This window comes from Protopterus annectens, chromosome 8.part0 (assembly GCF_019279795.1).
Source record: "Protopterus annectens isolate FY-2018-M chromosome 8.part0, PAN1.0, whole genome shotgun sequence".
Lineage (NCBI taxonomy): Eukaryota > Metazoa > Chordata > Ceratodontiformes > Protopteridae > Protopterus > Protopterus annectens.
This window is the reverse complement of record NC_056741.1, coordinates 1040848925-1040869005: the sequence shown is the minus strand read 5'-3', so window position 1 is coordinate 1040869005 and position 20081 is coordinate 1040848925. Positions and strand designations below refer to the sequence as shown.

The window sequence follows — 20081 nt, the reverse complement described above, 5'->3', positions numbered from 1 at the left end:
TAAGAACAGTAAAGGGAATCTCCTGCATGGTTGTTGGATCTAGTAACAGCTAACTGTAGTTTATCAGTTGAGCGGAGTTGACTGGAACATGAATATTGTTGGATAATGTTACCCAGTGAAGGAGATATATTTTGTTTATAGAGTATCTTGTAAGTAGTAACTAGCTGACTATAGATAAGTAAGTTAGATGGTTCCATCCAACCCAATTGCTTTAGGTTTAGGCAGTGATGAGTTCTATATGAGCTGCTGTTGGCAAATTTGGCTATCTGATTGTAGCAGGTTGTCATTTTATTGATTTCTGTTTTGGATAAGTTAATCAGGATGGGTGAGGCATACAGTAGTGTTGAGAGAAGGTGTGAACGTGCAATTGTAGTTCTAGCATTATGGGTCAGGAATGCTTTGTGCTTGTAGAGGCTGCCTTGCTTTTTGTTAGTATTTTTAATGGCCAGATTAATATGTACATCAAACTTGAGCTTATTATCAATAGTAATGCCAAGTAGTTTAGTCTGGGTATCAGGTGATATGGTGATACCGTTATTAGAGTGGATAGTAAAGGTGCATGTGGGGGCAGTTGTAGTTGAGGGATAGAATAGCAAAAGCTTGTTTTTTGGGGGGTTGAGGATTAAGCCATTCTCAGTGAGCCATGTTTCCACTGAGTGAAAGTTATCCTGGGTATTTTTGTGGAGGTCTAGTAAAGTAGGGACATTAGATATTATAGTTGAATTGTCTGCATATTGTATAAGGGTTGAACTTTTTGCAGCTGAGTGGAGATTATTTGTAAAAATTGAGAATAGCAAGGGGCCTAGTATAGATCCCTGAGGAACTCCGAGTGTAACAGGTAAGAGTGGAGATAAGTTATTATTCCATAGTACTGCCTGTTGTCTATTGTTAAGGTAGTCTCTAAACCAGGAGACTGATAAGTTATCAAGGCCTAGGTTTACAAGATGGGAGATTAATTTTTCATGGTTAACCATATCAAATGCCTTTGATAGGTCAAGGAAGAGGGCTGAAGAAAGTATACCATTATTCCTGTTGTGATTAATGGTATCTGTGAATGCTAGCAGGGCAGTAGTGGTGCTATGTCCTGGCCGAAACCCATGTTGCGTATGAGATAGGAGCCCTTGATCCATGAGATGTGTCATTAATTGATGGTGGATACATTTTTCTAATATTTTAGCAAGTGGGGAAAGTATTGCTATTGGTCTGTAGTTAGATATGTCATAAGAATTTCCCCCTTTGTGTAGGAGTATAATATAGGCAGTTTTCCAGATCAAGGGTACTGAACCTTCTGATATAGATCGGTTAATTAGGATTGAGACTGGTTTAGCTATTTCATTTGCTGCTAGTTTTAAGAATTCATTGGGAGGGAATCTGCTGCTATTGTTGTTGGTTTTAGTTGGGATAGTAGTTTTTCTTATATAGGAGGTTGAGGTGGGTTGTAGCTTAAATGTGGGGCTGTTGTTTGGTTTGGGGGAGGTACTAGTAGTATTTGTATAGGTTTGATTTTGGGCAAGAGCAAGTACAGTTTCAGTAAAGAATGAGTTAAATGATTCAGCTATGTTTTCTTTTGTTAAACCTGTTGTTGGGGGTGGGCCAGGGTGTAATAACCTGTTTAAGCCTGCCCAGAATTTTTTTTGGATTGTTTGAGTATTGGATTTGATGGGTTATAAAGTAATTTCTTTTATCTTGTATTTCTAGTTTCTTAGTAAGGTTTCTTAATTGTTGGTATGCTAGCTGTGTTCCTGGATTTTTGTTGGACCTCCAGGCTGTCCAGGCTGTATTCCTTTCTTTTATTTTTTGCCTTGTTTCCCTTGTTAACCATGGAACTGTTTTGGATTTAATTCTGGTAGTTATTGGAGGGGCATGCTATTTAGTATCTCTAGGAAGGTAGAGTTGAAGTGTTTGATAGCTTCATCAAGTGGTAAGTAATACAGTTGCATCCAGTTGTAGAGCTGTAGGTCTTGTAAGAAGTTTGGTAAGTTGAAGTATTTTTTTGTTTCTTATTGTTTGGAGTATAGGGGTTTGAGGGTAGTGGGTGTTATATTTGAGTAGGAAGGTAGTCTGATGGTCACTTAGTGAGTCAGGAAGGGTACCTGCTAAGTACGAGGGAGGTATTTTATTTAGTAGAATCCAATCTAAAAGTGATTCTCTTTGACTATTTTTGTCGGCTCGGGTGGGTTCTTTGATTAGTTGAGAGAAGGTAAGTAGGTTGATAAGATTAGTGGGAGCCTCGGATGAGTAAGTAAGCCAGTCAATATTAAATTCCCCTAATAAAATAGTTTCTTGTGGCAGGGTTTGTGATAGCCATTGTAGTAGATTTTCCATGATGGGGATATTATTGCCTGGGGGGATATAGCCTGTAACTATGTTAATAGTTTTGTTGTTACCTAATTTGAGCCTGGTTAAGAGTATTTCTGCCTTGTCCAGAGGGGGTAAAGTCAACTTGGATTTAGCTATGGATAGTGTATTTTTATACAGTAGAGCAATGCCTCTACCTTTCTTCTTTGGTCTGTCTAGCCGAAGGATACTGTATCCAGGTGGTAGGATCTCTGTATCTTTGGTAATTGGCTTTAGCCATGTTTCTGTTAAACTGATTATATCTGGAGTATATTGTGAGATTAGAGTATGAAGCTCATGTATCTTTTTGTTGATGCTCCTGATGTTTAGGTTTAGAATGAGTAGACTATTTGCTGGTCTAGTACTGATTTGAGTTAGTTTGGGTACTTGCGTATTAGTAGGATGATATATATCATAGGGACCTGGGTTAGGGTGGATATCGCCATCATTTAATAGTTCACGTAGTTTATGCAGTGTTTTCACTATCGTTTGCAGTATTATAATGTATGTTTGGGTCATAAAGGATTTGGGGTTGGCATTGATGGGTTTAAGAAGGGTATAAGTAGTGACAGTGGTGTTGAATAGGGTGGGGATTATTGTTAGGGAGTATGAAGAAGGGATGGGAGAGATAATGGCTGTAGATTTATGGATGAGGGAAGAGTTGTTTTGTAATGAGTGGTTGTAACAAGTGATGTGGTAGGTACATGTTAGAAGGAGTAGTAGGGTCATTTGCTGGAGGCAGATGTTCATTGTAATTGGCCTTAGTTGATTGATAGGAATGAATTGGTGGATGTAATTAGATATGTGATGGTAGTAAGAATGTTATTGGTAGTAGGAAATGCGGAGGGCGGGGAGGATGTTGAATGGATGTAATGTAATTGTGGGAGGGATTGGACAGGTTTGGTAACAGGAGAATGCAGAGGGCGGGAAGGTTGTAGATTGGATGTGAGTTAATTGTGGGAGGTGCTTCCCAGGTATAAGTGCAGTTGTAGTGGGGGTGTGTGGGAATTGGGGGTAGGGTAGGGGAGCGGAGTGAGCCCGCAGGGCGAACGGAGAGGGTAGATCCAAGTAGTAAAGTAAGAAGGCAGGTAGTGAGGAAAACAATCAGAGATCTGGAAGGTAAGTTCAAAGTAAGGGATACGAGGAGCTCAGGGCTAACCAGTGGGTAGAAGGGAGGAAAGAATCGGAATAAATTCAGAGAAACAAGGGCTGTAGTAGGATATTACCAGAGGCAGGAATAAAACAGATTAGTTTGAGGACTGGTTTTATAGGAACAATGTAACTGATAAGTTACAATGTTGTACTGCCCTGTAGTGGCTGTACCTTGCAATACCAAAAGAGATATCCCAGGGGGAGATTGAGAGCGTTGTAGGGAGTGGAGAGGAATCTATAGAAAGCCAGGGGGATAGTTAGAGGTCAAATTAATGGATGGTATAGAGAATAGTGAGTGGGAGACTATGGTAATACTACAGACTATAGACTATAGAGTATAGAGTGGTAAGTGATCGTTCTTTGTAAAGGTGTGCACTGAACGCCAGGTAGCAGCCTCTAAAATGTCTTTGGTTGGTACTCCCCTGAGGAATGCTGCTGAAGTGGCTGCTGCTCTGGAAGAATGTGGCCTAATGCCCTCAGGAACTGGCTTGCCATGTTGTGAATAACAGAAACGAATGCAGTGGCCTATCCACTTGGATATGGTCTGCTTTGAGATAGTCTTTCCTTGTGATCCTGCAGCATATGCCATTAGTAGTTGCTCAGCCTTTCTGAAAGCTTTGGTTCTGTTCAAGCAGAAGTGTAGCTGTCTGTGTATGTCCAAAGAATGCAGAATTCTCTCCCCCTTATTCTGTGGGTTTGGATAAAAAGTAGGCAGATGAATAGTTTGGTTAAGGGCCACACTGGACACTACCTTAGGCATAAATGTCGGGTTTGTTATCAGAGAAACCCTGTCTGGATAAAAAATGATTAAAGGTTCCACAGCCATGAGTGCCTGTAGCTCCAAGACTCGTATTGCAGAGGTTATTGTCAAGAGCAGAGCTGTTTTCCAATATAAAAACATTATGTCAGCTGCAGTGGCTGGCTTAAAAGAGGGCAGTGTGCGTTTTTCCAAAACATAATTGAGGTCCCATGCAGGTACTGATGATCTCCTTGGAGGCCTTAAATTTTTGGCTCCTCTGAGGTATTGCCTTAACAAAGGATGAGAAAAAATTGGCTCTGTTTTGTAATGAGCCGAAATGGCAGAGGCATGGATTTTAATTGATGAAAAGGATAGGCCTTTGTCCAGCATCTCAGTTAAGTATTGTAAAATCTGAGGAATATTTGGTACTGCTGTGTCAATTCCTTGTGCCTGGTTCCAGGCATAGAATCCCTTCCATTTTCCAGCATAAGATTTTCTAGTACTAGGCCTCCTGGCCTCCGAAATGACATTCATCACCACTTTAGTGAGAGGTGTGTTTTGTATGACTACATTATCCACCATGCTGCCAGATTTAATGTCTTGAGTTGGCTGTGCAGGATCTGATTGTTTTGTTGGGACAGTAGGTGCGGTATTTGAGGTAAGGTCCAGGCTGGGCATTGAGACAAGTTCCTTAGGACTGGATACCAGTACTGGCGGGGCCAGTCTGGGGCAATCAGTATCATTTTGGCTTCTCTTGTCTGACCTTTAGGAGTACTTTGGGGAGGAGAGGAAGTGGAGGAAAGGCATATACTGTTAAGTGTTTCCAGCTGAAAGATAGGGCATCCACTTTCCATGCTTGTCTGTGATAAGTCCTTGTGCAGAATCACTTTAGTTGGCAGTTTGAGGAGAGGCAAATAGGTCTATGTTCGGGCATCTCCATTTCCTTGTTATCATTTTGAAGATTTGTGGATTCAATTTCCACTCGTGGGGATCCATGAGGTTTCTGCTTAGTTCGTCTGCCAGAGTATTTATCTTTTCCTGGCAGGAATTGTGCCTGCAGATGTACTTGATAAGTCAATGCTGTGTCCCACAAAGTCATGGCTAGTCTGTAGAGGGGGTAAGAATGAGTGCCTCCCTGCTTGTTTATATACCACATGACCGTGGTATTGTCCATCTTTATCTGTAGCTGTCCCTGTTGAAGTAGGCCCTTGAGGGCTGTCAGAGCATTCTGAACAGCTAGCATCTCTTTTTGATTGATATGTAGATGCATTTGGTTGGGGGACCATGTGTCTTGAATACATTTTCCTGCCATGTGCGCCCCCCCAGGCATAATCTGATGCATCCGTTGTCAATGTCTGCCTGGCTGGGGGTAAGGTGAATGGCTGTCCCTTGTTCTGGAGACAGGTCTTCGCCCACCATCGAAACTCCTGTTGCAGACAGGGAATGAGAGTAATTATTGTTTCTAGGCTGTGGAAATGCTGAGTCCAAACACTTTTTAGGTACCATTAAAGTTTCTTCATATGCAGTCTTGCATATGGAATTAATAGAATGCAGGATGCCATGAAGCTCAAAGCTTGCAGAATTTTTCTTGCAGATAACTGGGCCTTTGTTGCCAACAGTTTGAAATAGATAGTCAGTTGCCTTTATTTGTCTGACGTGAGTTAAGCCATCTGAGCAGTTGTATTTAAGCTTGCACCCAAAAATATTATCTCTTGAGAGGGTATTAGTTTTGATTTTTGTTCGTTGACTGTGTACCCTAGGCATGGTAGTAATCTCTTTACAAATGTCAGATGCTGTAGTAGAATGTCCTTGTTCTCTGCTTCTATGAGGCAGTCATCCAAGTAAGGATGTAGTTGTATTCCTCTTTGTCTGCAGAATGCAATTACTGGTGCCAGGCACTTTGTGAAGACCCTGGGCACAGTAGATAAGCCAAAGGGCAGTGCAGAAAATTGGTAGTGCATTGAGCCAGCTTTGAATCTGAGGTATCTTCTGCATGATTGCCTGATCGGGACATGCAGGCATGCCTCTTTTAGGTCTAAAGTCACAAAACAAGCCTTCTTTCCCAGCATGTGCAGAAGCTGCTGTAAGGTCAACATTTTGAATTTTGGAATATCCAGATAGGTGTTTAGAATAGATAGGTCCAGTATTGGTCTCCAGGCTTTGTCCTTTCCGGGTACCAGGAATAGCCTTGAATAAAATCCTTGTCCCTGCTCTTGTTCCGGTACTCGTTGAATGGCCCTCATGTCCATGAGGGATGAGACTTGTTTTTGTGCCTCTGCCCATTGGTTTTTGGGAAGGACTGACCAACCGTTTGCCCTTGGCAGGGTATGAAAGTGAAACTTGTAGCCCTGTGACACTATGTCTAAGACCCATTTGTCCTGTGTTACGATGTGCCAATTTTGAGAAAAAAGTGCTAGTTTTCCCCCTAAAGGTGCTGCCTGAAGATAAGTGCTTGGCGCAGGCAGGGGGAAGTCATTGGGATTGTTTCCTGTAAGGTTGTGATTTGTCGTTTCCACTTTTGGAGGTAGAAGCACCCCATTGTTTAGATCTGTATGCACCTTGGGGCTGGGATCTGCCTCTTGGGCGTCTGTATCTGTCCCTTTGTAGTCTGTCTGACACTGGAAAGGACCAATTCTTTGTAGGCCAGTGTCTGCTAAATCTTGGAGGCTGTACCTGTAAGAAATCCTTGACTGTTTGCATAGATTTAGCTTTGCCCTCCATTTTCTTTAACATCTCTTCTGCTTTAAGACCAAACAAAGTATCATGCTGTAATGGAACATCTAATAATTTTGCTTTAACATGATCTGGTAAATTTTGTTCCTTTAACCAAGCATGCCTCCTAATGACAGACCCCGTGACAGCGGCCCTGCAGGAGGCCTCCAAAGAATCACAACCACATTGCAAAGTATGCTTTCCAACTTGTTCTGCTGCATGCAATAAATCCTGCATTTCTTTGTTTTCTGCACCTTCAGAATGTATCAACATTTTCTGTTTAAGCAGTGAAATAATATATATATTTGAGCATATGAAATCGACAATTTAAAGCCCTTATAGCCAAGGTAGCAGAGGTGTAAAATCTTCTGTCCCCATCTGTCTAATGCCCTAGAATCCCTGTCGGAGGGGGTAGGGTTTTTTGCAGTGGATGCCTTAACCCCTTTGGGACCCTGAGAAATAGTTTCTGGGTCAGCAGCAGGGTTCTTGAAAAGTTATTTATGAGAGTCAGGCACCCTGTAGTACCTGTCCGGCTTAACAGGAGCTGGAGGTAAGGAGTCAGACTGGACTCTGAAAATACATAATCTACAATATCTAACACAGGCGGAATAGCCTGTGTTGGGGGAGTAAAAGGAAGTCCCTGAGCCTTTTCTTAGATTCAGAATAATCTTGGCTCTCCCAGTGGAAATGTTCCCTCATGGTATGCAAGGATTCCCCAAAAGAGTAATCCTCAGGAGGAGAGGCTGAAGGGATAGATTCTTCAGCATCAGAATCCTCACAGGGAGGAAGAGAGTATTCCTGATCAGTAGAGGAATCTGAAGAAATGGAAACCTGATCTGAAGATTCAGATTCTGCCTCTTGCCTAGGCCTCTTATCAGGAGGTGGATGGGAACCCCTGATCAAAGTAATTAAGTCTTCGGCCATTTTGAGCATCTGTTTTTTGAGCATGGAGGCCTAGCCATGAGGCTGCTGCACTTGTTTCTTTGTCTTTAAAGATACTTTAGTCTTTGCCCTTGTAGCTGGTGTCGCTTTATTGTGCAATTGAGTAGGTCTGAAAACACCCTCAGAAGCAGATGCCTGTTCAGTGGCTCCGGACCCATCTGATGGAATAGTTTCCGAAGGTCCAATACCTTGAGCATCCAGCGGCCTAGGCGACTCCACGTGGGAGTTTGTAGCAGTCTGCGGCTCCAAAGTAGCGGGCATCAAGGGCTGCGAAAGCACCTCACTGAGAGCCGGTGAACCGGCGACTGGCTTAGAAGAAGCCTCTTTGTCGGTTTTAGACCTCGGATGCCTGTTCTTTTCTTTTGCGTTTCTTGTGAATTGCGGTAGTCGGTTGGTTGTCCGACGGCATCGTGTAATTAAATCTTCTACCAAAATAGTGAAAAGCAAAATCGTGCGCTGGTTAAATCTAGCACAAAATCGACAACAAGCAACGTCGTGGTCAGGGCCTAGGCAAGGAATACAGTAAGAATGAAAATCCTTATGAGGTATTTGCTTCCCACAAGAAATACAATTATTAACTTTTTCTGACATCAGTCTGGAGCAAGAAAAAAGTTTTCCCCAATGGAGTACTTAGCTTTTAATGAAGACTTCAGATCTGAAATTCGAACAGGAAAATCTCAGGAGTCGGCCGACCGGCACTTGCGAACTGCTTCTGCTTCGGGCACTGCGCGGCAAGAAAGACGGAAGAAAATGGAGTCGGCTGCATCTTTTATACCCCTGGCGCACTGACGTCAGGTAAGAGGCGACAGCAACTGATGCCGGACCTAGACTTTGGAATTCAGGCCGACGGAGGGTAGCCTGCCAGCAGGATAACCCAAGAGTAATGACTGCAACAGTGAAACACGAAGAACATCAGGGCAGTGTACAACCGAAATGAAGCATCATGAAATAAACAAACAAGACCATCAGTTGTGAAGAAGCTGACAAAACCTTTGGGTGGTGATGTAAAAAAAAAAATGAAGAGACAGCTAAAACTTAATTGAAAATTTTGTATTCGGCATGCTTGGAAACATAACACTGCCTCAAAAGTGAAGATAGCTTTATTCTTAGTGAAAAATGCAAAACAGTTTCACAGAAACAAAACATTATTCAATGCTTTTTCCAAATGGTGCATGCCATCATGTCCTACTGAATGTAGATCTCCTAACATTCAGTTTTATGTTGTTGACACAGATTGTTTTATAATGATCTTCTGCCTCTGTCCTCGAGAACTGGGGTCTGTCTGAGATGTGCCTGTCCCTGAAGTAGCTGCTGTTATTCCAGCATTTGGCAGACCATGTGCAGTCACATATTTCTTGTATGCCTCACGGATGATTTTGAATGCCCTGATGTTTGAATATGGTATGTCTGTGATAGGGTCCCGGTAACGAGCAGGTTTATGGGTTACAGGGCAGATCTCTTTCACTGGAGCCCGCAATATCTTTGACTTGGGAAATAACCTCTCAAATGTTTCATCATCACTGAAAGTAATGAATGAACGGGAACATTTTCCAAGTGCATTTTGGGTTGTCTGTGGAACCTCTGATGTCTGCTGGACTTCCTGATCTAATCTGTAAATAGAAGATTACAATATTAGAAGTTATACATCATAGGTTATCATTATGCCACACACAAATACAAATTAATGCATGCCCCCCCCCCCCCATCCCTGAAAGATGAAGTTAAAGCAAGTAGAACTTTCCTAGCACAAAGACAGCTGCAATGCCTTTATAAAGGAAAAGCAGCAGGGAGTTTATTTTCACTCATGGTTTGGTCTTCAAAAAAAACAAAAAAGTCAAGGCTGTCGATATGACTTAATCAATTAAGGAAATACTAAAAACTAGCTATTTTCAAAGTTACTATGCTCTAAACAAGCTCATTTATCATTACACTAAGTTACTACTTTTTACAAATCATTCATTTCTTGCAAACCCATGTCTGAATCCCAGAACCACAGAACTCAAAAAGAGTCAACCAATTTGCAGGTGCTTGTATTTTCTGCATTTTTTCTGAAAAATAAAGAATAAGCAACCACAATAAAATAAAACTGGGGAAATCAGATGACGACAAAGTTAAAAGACTTGTGAATAATATCTAATGCCTGAAGAGGTAACTCCAAAGATTTGCTATTGATCAAAGTGGTGGCAGAACTAGATCTGTATCATGTGTGTGTAGTAAGAAAACAGAGCTGCATCTCCAGGCTGGAGGATGAATTTTTGTTGCCTGCATACCATCTCTGATTTCAGAATCAAAATGTGATGCAAAGCAGACTGACATTCACAGTTAACACTCTTCACGTATAGGTAATAATCTGTGTCCTAACAATTTATGCATAATGCCACAGGAAAACAGATGCAACAGCTAAGGATCTGAACACTAGTGACAAAAAAATGAACTCCCTAACATTGCCCAGGAAACCTATTGCTGGACAGAGCTAGAAGCACCATTAAAAAAGAAACAGATTTTTCTCAAAACTACACGAAAATGTCAGTTTACTATCAAAATGTGCAAAATAAAAACATTTTTCCACAAACTGATTGACTTGTTTATCCGCATTTAGTAATATCAAACTACCAAAATATCGGAAATGGTAACCATGGAATCAACATTCGAACACTGGACTTCCAATGCCGAAAGCCCGTGTTACCGGTAATGTTTTTGCAGCGGGGCAAACCCCCTTACACCCAGCACACCCCTGCATATTATATATAACGTAGAACACAGTGTAAAGTGTGTGCTTCATCTTTAAGAACCATGCGAGGCTGTGGGTGCACGTATAAATTACAGACACGTGCATTCCCCTAGCACAATTTTGTAGAAGCATCCACAGTGTGCACATGCATGATCGCAGTTGTTTGTATATAAGTTACTAAAGTTAAAGTCAGTAAGCCTCTATAGTGATGTGTTTGTATGAAATAAAGCTGCTTGAAAAGAAGCCAAATAAAGACTCCTTTATTCGTGTCCTAACACAAAAGCAACATGGTGTCAGAACAGAGATGGAACAGAGAAGAATATTTCGAGCCATGAGATATAAAGACAACAGCGATGGTCAAATTAAGAGAAAAGCGCACAAACATAATCAGAAAGAATCAAAGGTAATGATAAATAACACAAATTATTTACTTGATGCGAAAGACAAAAAAAGGGGCATTACAAGGGCACAAACCGCATTATCAGGCAAGTGGAAAGTATGAAAAAGTTTGTTAACTAAAGAAAATGTTTCAGATAAAAGTATTTGATGAAACGATTAACAGTAAAGCAGAAAACTTTTAGTTATGTACTTACCATAACTTTGGATGTATGGGATCCATCTCGCCTACATTCATGACAGATGGGTTCGGAGCCGATCCATCGGCTCCGACTCGGCAACTTATATACTAGCACGAAGTCTCTCATTGGCTGGGCTATACCCTATCCCAGGATGCACTACACCTGCTTCCCCAGATCTTGTTTGTTCGCTTTCATACACCCATGTAAACACAGAGACACTATAAGTCACTATAACCAACTAAAGTTCTTCAAGAAAGAACGCCAAGAAAACAGTGACTACAGCTCCTCTAAATCCAAATGGCAGGGGGAAGGAGGGTGGGTACTTATGAATGTAGGCGAGATGGATCCCATACATCCAAAGTTATGGTAAGTACATAACTAAAAGATGTAATGGGATCCTATCTCGCCTACATTCATGACACAGATGGGACAGCGCCCCTAGCACCTACATCCCGGTGGCTCATTGGAACACACTCCTGAGAACCGTGGAACCAAAGGAAGCTCTGCCTCGAGAAACCACATCCAACTTGTAATGAGAAATAAAAGTGTGCGGAGAAGTCCAGGTAGCCGCAGCACAAATATCATCTATGGATAACTTGGAGTGAAAAGCTACGGAAGTAGCCATTGCCCTGGTAGAATGAGCCTTGACTGGAAAGGGAAGGTCTTTATTAGCCTGTGAATAAATAAAAATGATACAATCTTTAATCCATTTAGATATGGAGGCTTTTGTTACTGGTTGACCCAATTTGTTCACTGCAAAGGAAACAAACAATTGATTTGATTTCCGCGTTTGAGCGGTTCTATTCAAATAAAAACGTAGTTGTCTATGTACGTCCAATTGATGCAAAGTATATTCTGCGTTATTGGAGAATTCTGGGAAAAAGACAGGGAGTTCTATAGTTTGCTGCATACAGAAAGAGGAGGCCACTTTTGGTATAAATGCAGGGTTTAATTTCAATGAAACTCTATGCTTGTGAAAAATCAAATAGGGAGGATCAGAACAAAGAGCTTGAAGTTCTGAAACTCGCCTAGCAGATGTTATGGCTACTAAAAAGGCCGTTTTCCAAGATAGAAATTTTAAATCACAAGTAGCAGCTGGTTCGAAAGGACGGGCAGTTAGGGCAGCAAGAACCATATTCAAATCCCAAGGAGGAACAGGATGAGATAAAGGAGGCCTAAGGAGCCAAGCCCCTTTAAGGAACGCCTTGCACAGATTGTGAGACATCAATGAAGGTTCAAATGAGGCATGAAAATTAGAGATTGCCGCTAGCTGAACCTTAATGGTAGAAACTGAAGAGCCCGACTGAAAAGGAAGGCCAGAAAATTCAGAACCTCCGATACTGGAGCAGTGAGAGGATCTATACCTGCTCTTGAGCCCAGAAGGCAAACCTTTTCCATTTACTGGAATAAAGTTTGATGGTGGAAGGTTTATGGGAAGAAGACAGAATGTGGACCACATCCGGCGAGAGAGCATTATCTCGGACTAAGGATGGAAGTGGAGTAACCATGCTGCCAACTTCAGGGACCTGAGAGACGGATGAAGCCGTCCTGACTGATGAGTCAACAGGTCTGGCACCGGATCCAGAAACCATGGACCTTCTATCGCATGCCTCTGTAGGAAAGGGAACCAAACTTGACGAGGCCAGTGCGGGGCAATCAGAATCATCTCGCTCTCCATGTAAATGGCCTTCTGTATCACCCTCGTTAGGAGGGGAATGGAGGGAAGGCGAGAGAAGACCGGGGCCAAATGTGAGTCAGAGCGCCCCTGGGAATCTGTCCCTGAGAAGGGAACAGTGTGAAGAACTCTCTGCATTTGCATTGTGAGGGCTGGCAAACAGGTCGCAGCAAGGAAGACCCCATCTGTTGAAGATTTTCGCAGCTATACTCTGATTGAGGGACCACTCGTGGGGCAAGAGAATGGTCCTGCTTAATCTGTCCGCAATCACATTGGACTTCCCCGGTATGTGCGTTGCCATTAGAAAGCGGTTGGTAGCTACCGCCCAGTGCCAAAGTCTCATGGCTTCTCTGCATAGTGGGTAAGACCTGGTACCCCCTTGTTTGTTTATGTACCATACTACCGACATGTTGTCGGATAGGATAGCAATTGGGCCCTGTGGGAGAGCGTGATGGAGAGCTTGGAGTACCAATAGTACCGCCTCATCTCCAGGACATTGATATGCAAATGCGTTTCCTGGATCTGCCATGTGCCTTGGACCGACCTGTCCAGGTAATGACCCCCCCACCCTACCTGGGAGGCGTCCGTGGTCACAGTGGCAACGGGACGTTGAGGAATAAAGGATCGCCCCTGGTCGACATTTGACTGTAGAAGCCACCAACGCAGATCTCGACGGCAACTTTCCGTGATTATGATTAAGTGGTTCAAGGGCAGTTCCTGATAAGACCATTGAACCGACAGTAGCCATTGTAGAATTCGCATGTGAAGTCTGGCCAAGGGAACTAGAAGTATAGTCGACGCCATCGAGCCCAACAATTGTAGGATCCGATGGGCCGGGGCTCTTTGTAAGTGAAGGCAGGATTTGACTTGATCTTGTAAGATCTGAATTCTTGCTGCCGGTAAAAAGGCGCATTCTTTTGTGTCTAAGTCTGCCTATGAAAGTAATATGCTGAGAAGGCTGTAGTACAGATTTTTGCAAATTGAATGTGATCCCCAAGAAACGCCCAAGGTGAACGTGGCTCTGAGCGCTTGGAGAAGTAGATGCTCGGAGCTGGCTGTAAGGAGCCAGTTGCCTAGATAAGGAAACACCCGGAATCCCAGTCTTCTCAGGTGAGCAGTTACCACTGCCAGACACTTGGTGAACCCCCTGCGTGCTGTGGTGAGACCAAAGGGCCGTGCTCGAATTGAAATGACTGGCCCGAGGCGAAGCGTAAATGTCTCCTGGACTCTTGAGCTATGGGAATATGATAGTAAGCGTCCTGGAGATCTATTGAGCACATCCATGCATCTTTTTCCAGCAAAGGAAGAATAGATTGAAGAGTGACCATTCGGAATTTGGACTTCTTTACAAAACGATTCAATGAACTGAGGTCCAAAATGGGCCTGAGGTCCCCTGTCTTTTTTGGTACCAAAAATAATTTTGAGTAAGTTCCTGATCCGATCTGGTCGATGGGGACAGGCTGGATGGCTCTTTTTTCTAGCAGCTTTGAAACCTCTAATGCTGCCTGATCCCGCTGACTGGGTGGTACGTCCGGGATTTCCCTTAAAGAAAGGGGGGGTTTGTTGAAGGGTATGATATATCCTCCGGTAATGATGCGAAGCACCCACCGATCGCTTGTTATGGATTCCCAAGCTTGTGGGTGCGCCGCAAAGCGACCCCCGACTGGCTCCGGAGTTGCACAGTCGGGCAACAACTCAGGAACGCTGGTTGTATGAAGAACCACGAAAGGAATCGCGGTCTCCAGAGTTACGGGGGCCTCTGCCACCTCTGGGGCGTCTTCCAAATCCCACTGCCTCTGGAGGGGGAATCACTAGGTGGAGTAGAGAAAGACTTTTGGGATTTTTTAAACCACATTTTCCCTCCTCTCCCAGCCTTGGGATAAGGCCTGGAAGGAGCGGAATAACGGCCCCAACGGCAGTGATAGTCTTGCCCGCCTGCTCCCAACGAGTTAGTGAGAGCGTCACCTTGGGTCCAAACAAAGACGACCCATCAAAGGGGCGAAGGAAGACTTGAAGGCCTCCGTAACGAACACAAGCGTAACCAGGCTTGTCTCCTAAGGGCAACGCCTGTTCCGCAGCTCTACTCGCTCCATCGGCCGCACGAGATGAGCCGCATGGACGAGTTAACAATAGAAAAGAGTATTCATCTGTGCGCCAACAGTCGAGGCCAGCGCTTCAGGTAGATTACCAACAAGGAGTCATTTAGCTCTTTGAGAAGATCCCTTTGGAGCCTTGTAAAATGACATAAATAATTCAGCGACCGTAAGGTAAAGGCCGCTGAGGACAGGGTACGCTTCCCGTACCTATCCATACTCCTAGAATCCTTATTAGGAGGATGAATAGACGTTGAAGCCTCTGCCACGTCCTGCTGTGTGGCAGAAGCCACCACCAAAGCATCTACCGGTACACCCTTTGTGAGAAATTCCTTCCGGGGGGGAGCTGACAGGAATTTATTGGGCCTCGTAGGCACCGGTTCCACGGAATCAGGGTGTTCCCACACCCTTCGAGAAACCAAATCAAGGAGTTCATCGAAGGGCGGAGACACCCAGGAGGCGGAGGGCTGGGCCCCAAAGGCCTTGAGGAAGACCGACTCCTCAGCTGAAGGGGTTTTGGCTTGCCAGTCACCTCTCTGTCTCAGAATCTCCAAGATATCTGAGAAGGAGATATCATCCGAAGATGATTTGGGGACCCTTCCGCATCATCGAGGTCAGTATCCGATGTAATAGACTCATCTTGGGAGTCTACGTACTTCCTCTTACACAATTTCTTCCGTGGGGGTTCGTCCGAAGCAGTTTCGGACAGACCGCCTGGAAGAAGGGAACCCCCGATTGGGGTATCCTCAGGCCCTGGGGCCCGCTGCCGGGGCTGCAACGCAACAGAGGCACCAGTCTCCAAATCTAGGGACGGTGAGGTAGAGTCTAGTTGAACCGGCAAAGGCATGGCCAGCGCGCTCCTCATGGCCTCAAAGGCCGGACCTCCAGAATCCGAGGAAGTCACTGGTCTAGAGGCCACGATGGCACTGGGAATTCCAGCAGCCGATGCTCCGAGAGGAAGACTAGGCACAAGCACCTAATCCCAAAGTATTCCCTCGGGCCCGGCTGTAGAGGTGGGAGTACCAAACCCTGAACCGGAGGACAGGGTAGGAAGCATAGTCGGAGCCGAAAAGCCTGATAGGGGTCTCTGCTCCGACCGTATGGCTCCACCTTGCTCCACCACCACCGGCTCCAACAACTCAGAGGAGGTTGGAGGAGGAATCAAGTGTGTCGGGGGGGGGATCGGCTCCGAAGCAAACTGTGCTGGAGCCGAGACCATTTTAGCAAACACTGGAGATTGGAAGAGCCTCTGTAAAACCCTATCCAGGTCCGAATCTGATAGTCTCGAGGATTTAGAGGAGGTAGACACTCGAGAAGACTTTCCTCTCGGCTCCGAGGGAGAAGGGGACCGGCTCCGAAACGGCTCCAATACTGTCGGCGCCGACTCCACCACCTCATGGACCACCATCGGCGCCGAAGAAGCCTTCTTCGGAGCCGAGGGGGAAGAGTCTGAGCTGCACACTTCCACCGGCCCCGAAGCCATTGGAGCCGATGGAGGTGATTCACCTCTCGATACTCCAACTTGCGGCTCCGAAGACAATGGAGCCGAAGTAGGAGGTATCGAGGCAGACTCTTCGACACTCGGCCCCGAAGTCAGTGGAGCCGAGGAAGAAGAGGTCAACTTTTTCTTTTTAGAAGTCGGCTCCGACGGACTTGTCGGAGCCGACGATCTTTTCTTTTTGGAAGCAACAGGAGGATTCAAAGCTTCCTCAAAGGAGGGTTTAATAAGCCCTTTTAAAATGAGCTTGTTCTTACGTTCTTGAAGAACTCTAGCAGAAAAAGCATGACATACGCTACAAGTCTCCTGTAGATGTTTCGGCCCCAAACAATAAACACAAATAGAATGGCTGTCTGTTATGGACATTTTATAACTGCACCGAGTGCATTTTTTAAACCCTGACTTTTGTTCTTTAGACATAGTACAGGTACTGCAACAAATAGAGATTACCACAAAAATTAAGCACTATAAAGAAAAAAAGGTGCCAACTGGAAAGCGCGAGACTCACTGGCGCAAGCACCCAGAAGAAAATTACCTCAGAAGCAACTGACAAATAAGTACAACGGCCCAAAGCCCTCTAATTTAAACGGGCTTGGCCCGAAAGACAAATAACCACAAAGGGACTTAAAATAAACAGTACAAAGGACTTTTGAACTAAATAGTACACAAGAGTAGGGCAAGGGCCCTCTAACTCAAACGGGCCTTGCCCGACTGAAAAAAGGAACAAGTACCAGACGACACTCAAGCACTTAAACTTCACAAATATTATAAAGAAGCTGTTAAAACAGCTGTTTGATTAATATATAGCAAAAAACCCCAAGGTCAAGGACCAATAAAGGTAAAATAACCACTTAGCTCCAGCCAAGTCGAGACCACGTCCAGCTTGTAAAGCGGCAAACGAGATCTGGGGAAGCAGGTGTAGTGCATCCTGGGATAGGGTATAGCCCAGCCAATGAGAGACTTCGTGCTAGTATATAAGTTGCCGAGTCGGAGCCGATGGATCGGCTCCGAACCCATCTGTCATGAATGTAGGCGAGATAGGATCCCATTACATCAAGCATGTTTAAAGCAAAACAAGTGTGTTTGAGGCAAAGCTGGGCATGTTTAGAATAAAAAGAGCACAAGGAAAGTACAGTAGGCATGAAAAAGGCTTAAACAAACAAAACTAATACAATAGTAAAAGAAAAAGGCACATTAAGCAAAAAATAAAGCAAGGAGACTGCATATGGTTTGGCAAAGTGCTGTGTTTGGGCATAACTACAACTTTATATTGTATCAAGGGCATAACTAAAGTTATTCAAAGTATCTCAGAGTGTGTAAAAGTGCTTACAGTGTGTGCTTATTACTGTGCATGTATTTTGAAGAGTTCATTGTGTGCAAAGTGCAATTATTTTGTGCAATACAAAGTACAGCTATTTCGAAAAAAGTTCTTGTGCTGGGTGTGTCTATTCGCAAAGTGCCACCATTAGAGAGTGCTTCTTGTACTGTAGAGAGTTGTCTAGTAAGGTACCACCATTTTGGGGACATTTCAGTGTGCTGTATCCAGTTACTCGTAAAGTACAATAACTTCGAAAAGTTATTGAGTTTTGGGCAACAGCTGTTCGATTTATTCGTACTGTACAGTTGCTTGACATGCTTCTTACACTGATGAGGGGTTTTCTTGCAAAAGACGACATTACAAGAGTATTGCAGCGCTCGTGAGTTACTCAGTCGCATCTTAAAGTTCTTGAATGTTTCTTAAAGTGATGACTTTACCAAATGATGGTAAATGACTGTAGCATTTCTGCCTTTACAGATAAAATTCCAAAAGTATAAAAGTGATGGTGTATTACTTAAGCATTTCTGCCTCTACCGTTAAAATTCTGAAAATATCGAAAAGCCAGAGAAGTTTCTTTCGCAAAGTCCAGTTATTTGAAAGTCCTACGGGTTTGTTCATTTGCACAATTCCGATAAGCCCGAAAGTATAAGTTCAGAGCATGAAGACGCTGGACAAGTACTGTTTATGCCACAAACTTATGCATATGTGCACATTCATGCTTATTTGCAAACCCCTTCGCTGGTATGTGTTAATATGGCAGATGGATTTTGAAAACCCCCTATCACTTGTGTTTGATCAGAATATTGTAGAGAACCGGAGAATATTTGAACAAGAGTACTATATTTTCATACAAGCAGCTTATACAGGTAGGGATGGACGCACCAGGGCATGCATTTTGCTAAACCTAGCAGGGTCTGAGGCCATAGAAAGAGAGCATTCATTTGTGTACACACCAGCAGTGTATGAAGGAGAAGGTGCAGACTGCCATATTGCTGTACAAGCTGAATCAAGGGAAGACCCTGAGTGTTTGAAATGCAAGTTGAGAGAAATGTGCAACCCCTAGACGAATATTACATTAGAGAGGCATTTGTTTTACACAAGAGATCAGAAACCAGGGGAAACATTTGCAGCTTATGTAACTGACTTGAGAAACAGAGCTAAGACGTGTCGGTTTGGTGATCTAAAATATGAGCTGATAAAGGAGGGGTTTGTATGTGGTATTAACAGTGCTGCAGTGAGAAAGATTTTACTTCGCAACAGTAATTTAACATTGAGCAAAGCCATAGAGATTTGTCAAATCCATGATGTGACAGAAAAACATACAAGTATGCTTGCGAGTGACAAGAGCATGGTTTCAGTTGGCTCCAGAGCAAAAGTAGACAGTATGCAACAAGTGACAAACAAGAACAAGCCTAAGCACATGGCAGCTAGAAGAAAGGTGCAGACTCCAGCACCAGCTCAGTGCAACACAAATGTAATTCAGCAAAACCCAAATCTAACTTTATTGTTAACTGTCACAATTGTGGTGCGAATCATGAGCATTTGGTCAGCAATGTCACAAGTGTAAAAAAATGGGACCATTTCCAAAAGTTTTGTAAATCAAGTAAGCCTCACGCAGTTGTAAAGAAAGGTCACACAAAAAAGCAAGCTGATCAAGTAGATCCGAAACAGTCAGCTTTTTATGTAAATGGTGCATCAGTGCTGGGTGAAAGAGCTAATGCAGTAAACGTATTAACAAGAAGTGAAGTGTTCTGTACTGTCCAAATTAATGGAAAATCCACAGAGCTCAAAGTAGACACTGGGTCAAAGTGTAATGTTATATCAGAAGACACATTTGCAAGTGTGAGAAGTTAACGAACAACTCAATGTAACCAGCAGTGCGAGATTTATTGCTCATGGAGTTGAAAAAATTCAGACCGAAGACTCAGTGATATTTTCATGTTATCTGGCAGAGAAAGTACAGTTTTGTACCTACCCTAAATGTAGATGTTCGAGTGCTCATACAGCTGCAGTCATTACAGATGGGTTATCCTGCCGTCAGGCGGGTCCTCGGTCAGCCGAATTCCAAAGTCTAAGTCCGGTATCGGTTGTCGTCGCTTCTTCCCTGATGTCAGTGCGGCAGGGGCATAAAAGAGGCAGCCGACGCCATCTTCTTCAGTTTTTCTTGTCCCAGATGTCAGGTGCCCCCAGAAGGAAGGCAAAACATAAATTTATGTAATCATGCAATATAGAATAATCAAAAAACATTAGTTGCAAGCAAATACACCATAAAAGAATACCCCAAATAGGTTGTATGAGAAGCTGTT

The 20081-nt window shown here is 43.7% G+C and overlaps 1 protein-coding gene across 1 annotated transcript in view; it reads right to left on the bottom strand.

Annotated features, from left to right (window-relative positions):
• Nucleotides 1–8966: 8966 nt before the first annotated feature.
• VPS72 (vacuolar protein sorting 72 homolog) overlaps nucleotides 8967–20081 on the bottom strand; it is a 512443-nt gene continuing 501328 nt past the window's right edge. Inside the window, exon 6 of the mRNA XM_044080520.1 lies at nucleotides 8967–9492. Within this exon, the coding sequence (XP_043936455.1) occupies nucleotides 9099–9492 (394 nt within the window). The 3' untranslated portion in view covers nucleotides 8967–9098. The remainder of the gene's footprint in view (nucleotides 9493–20081) is intronic.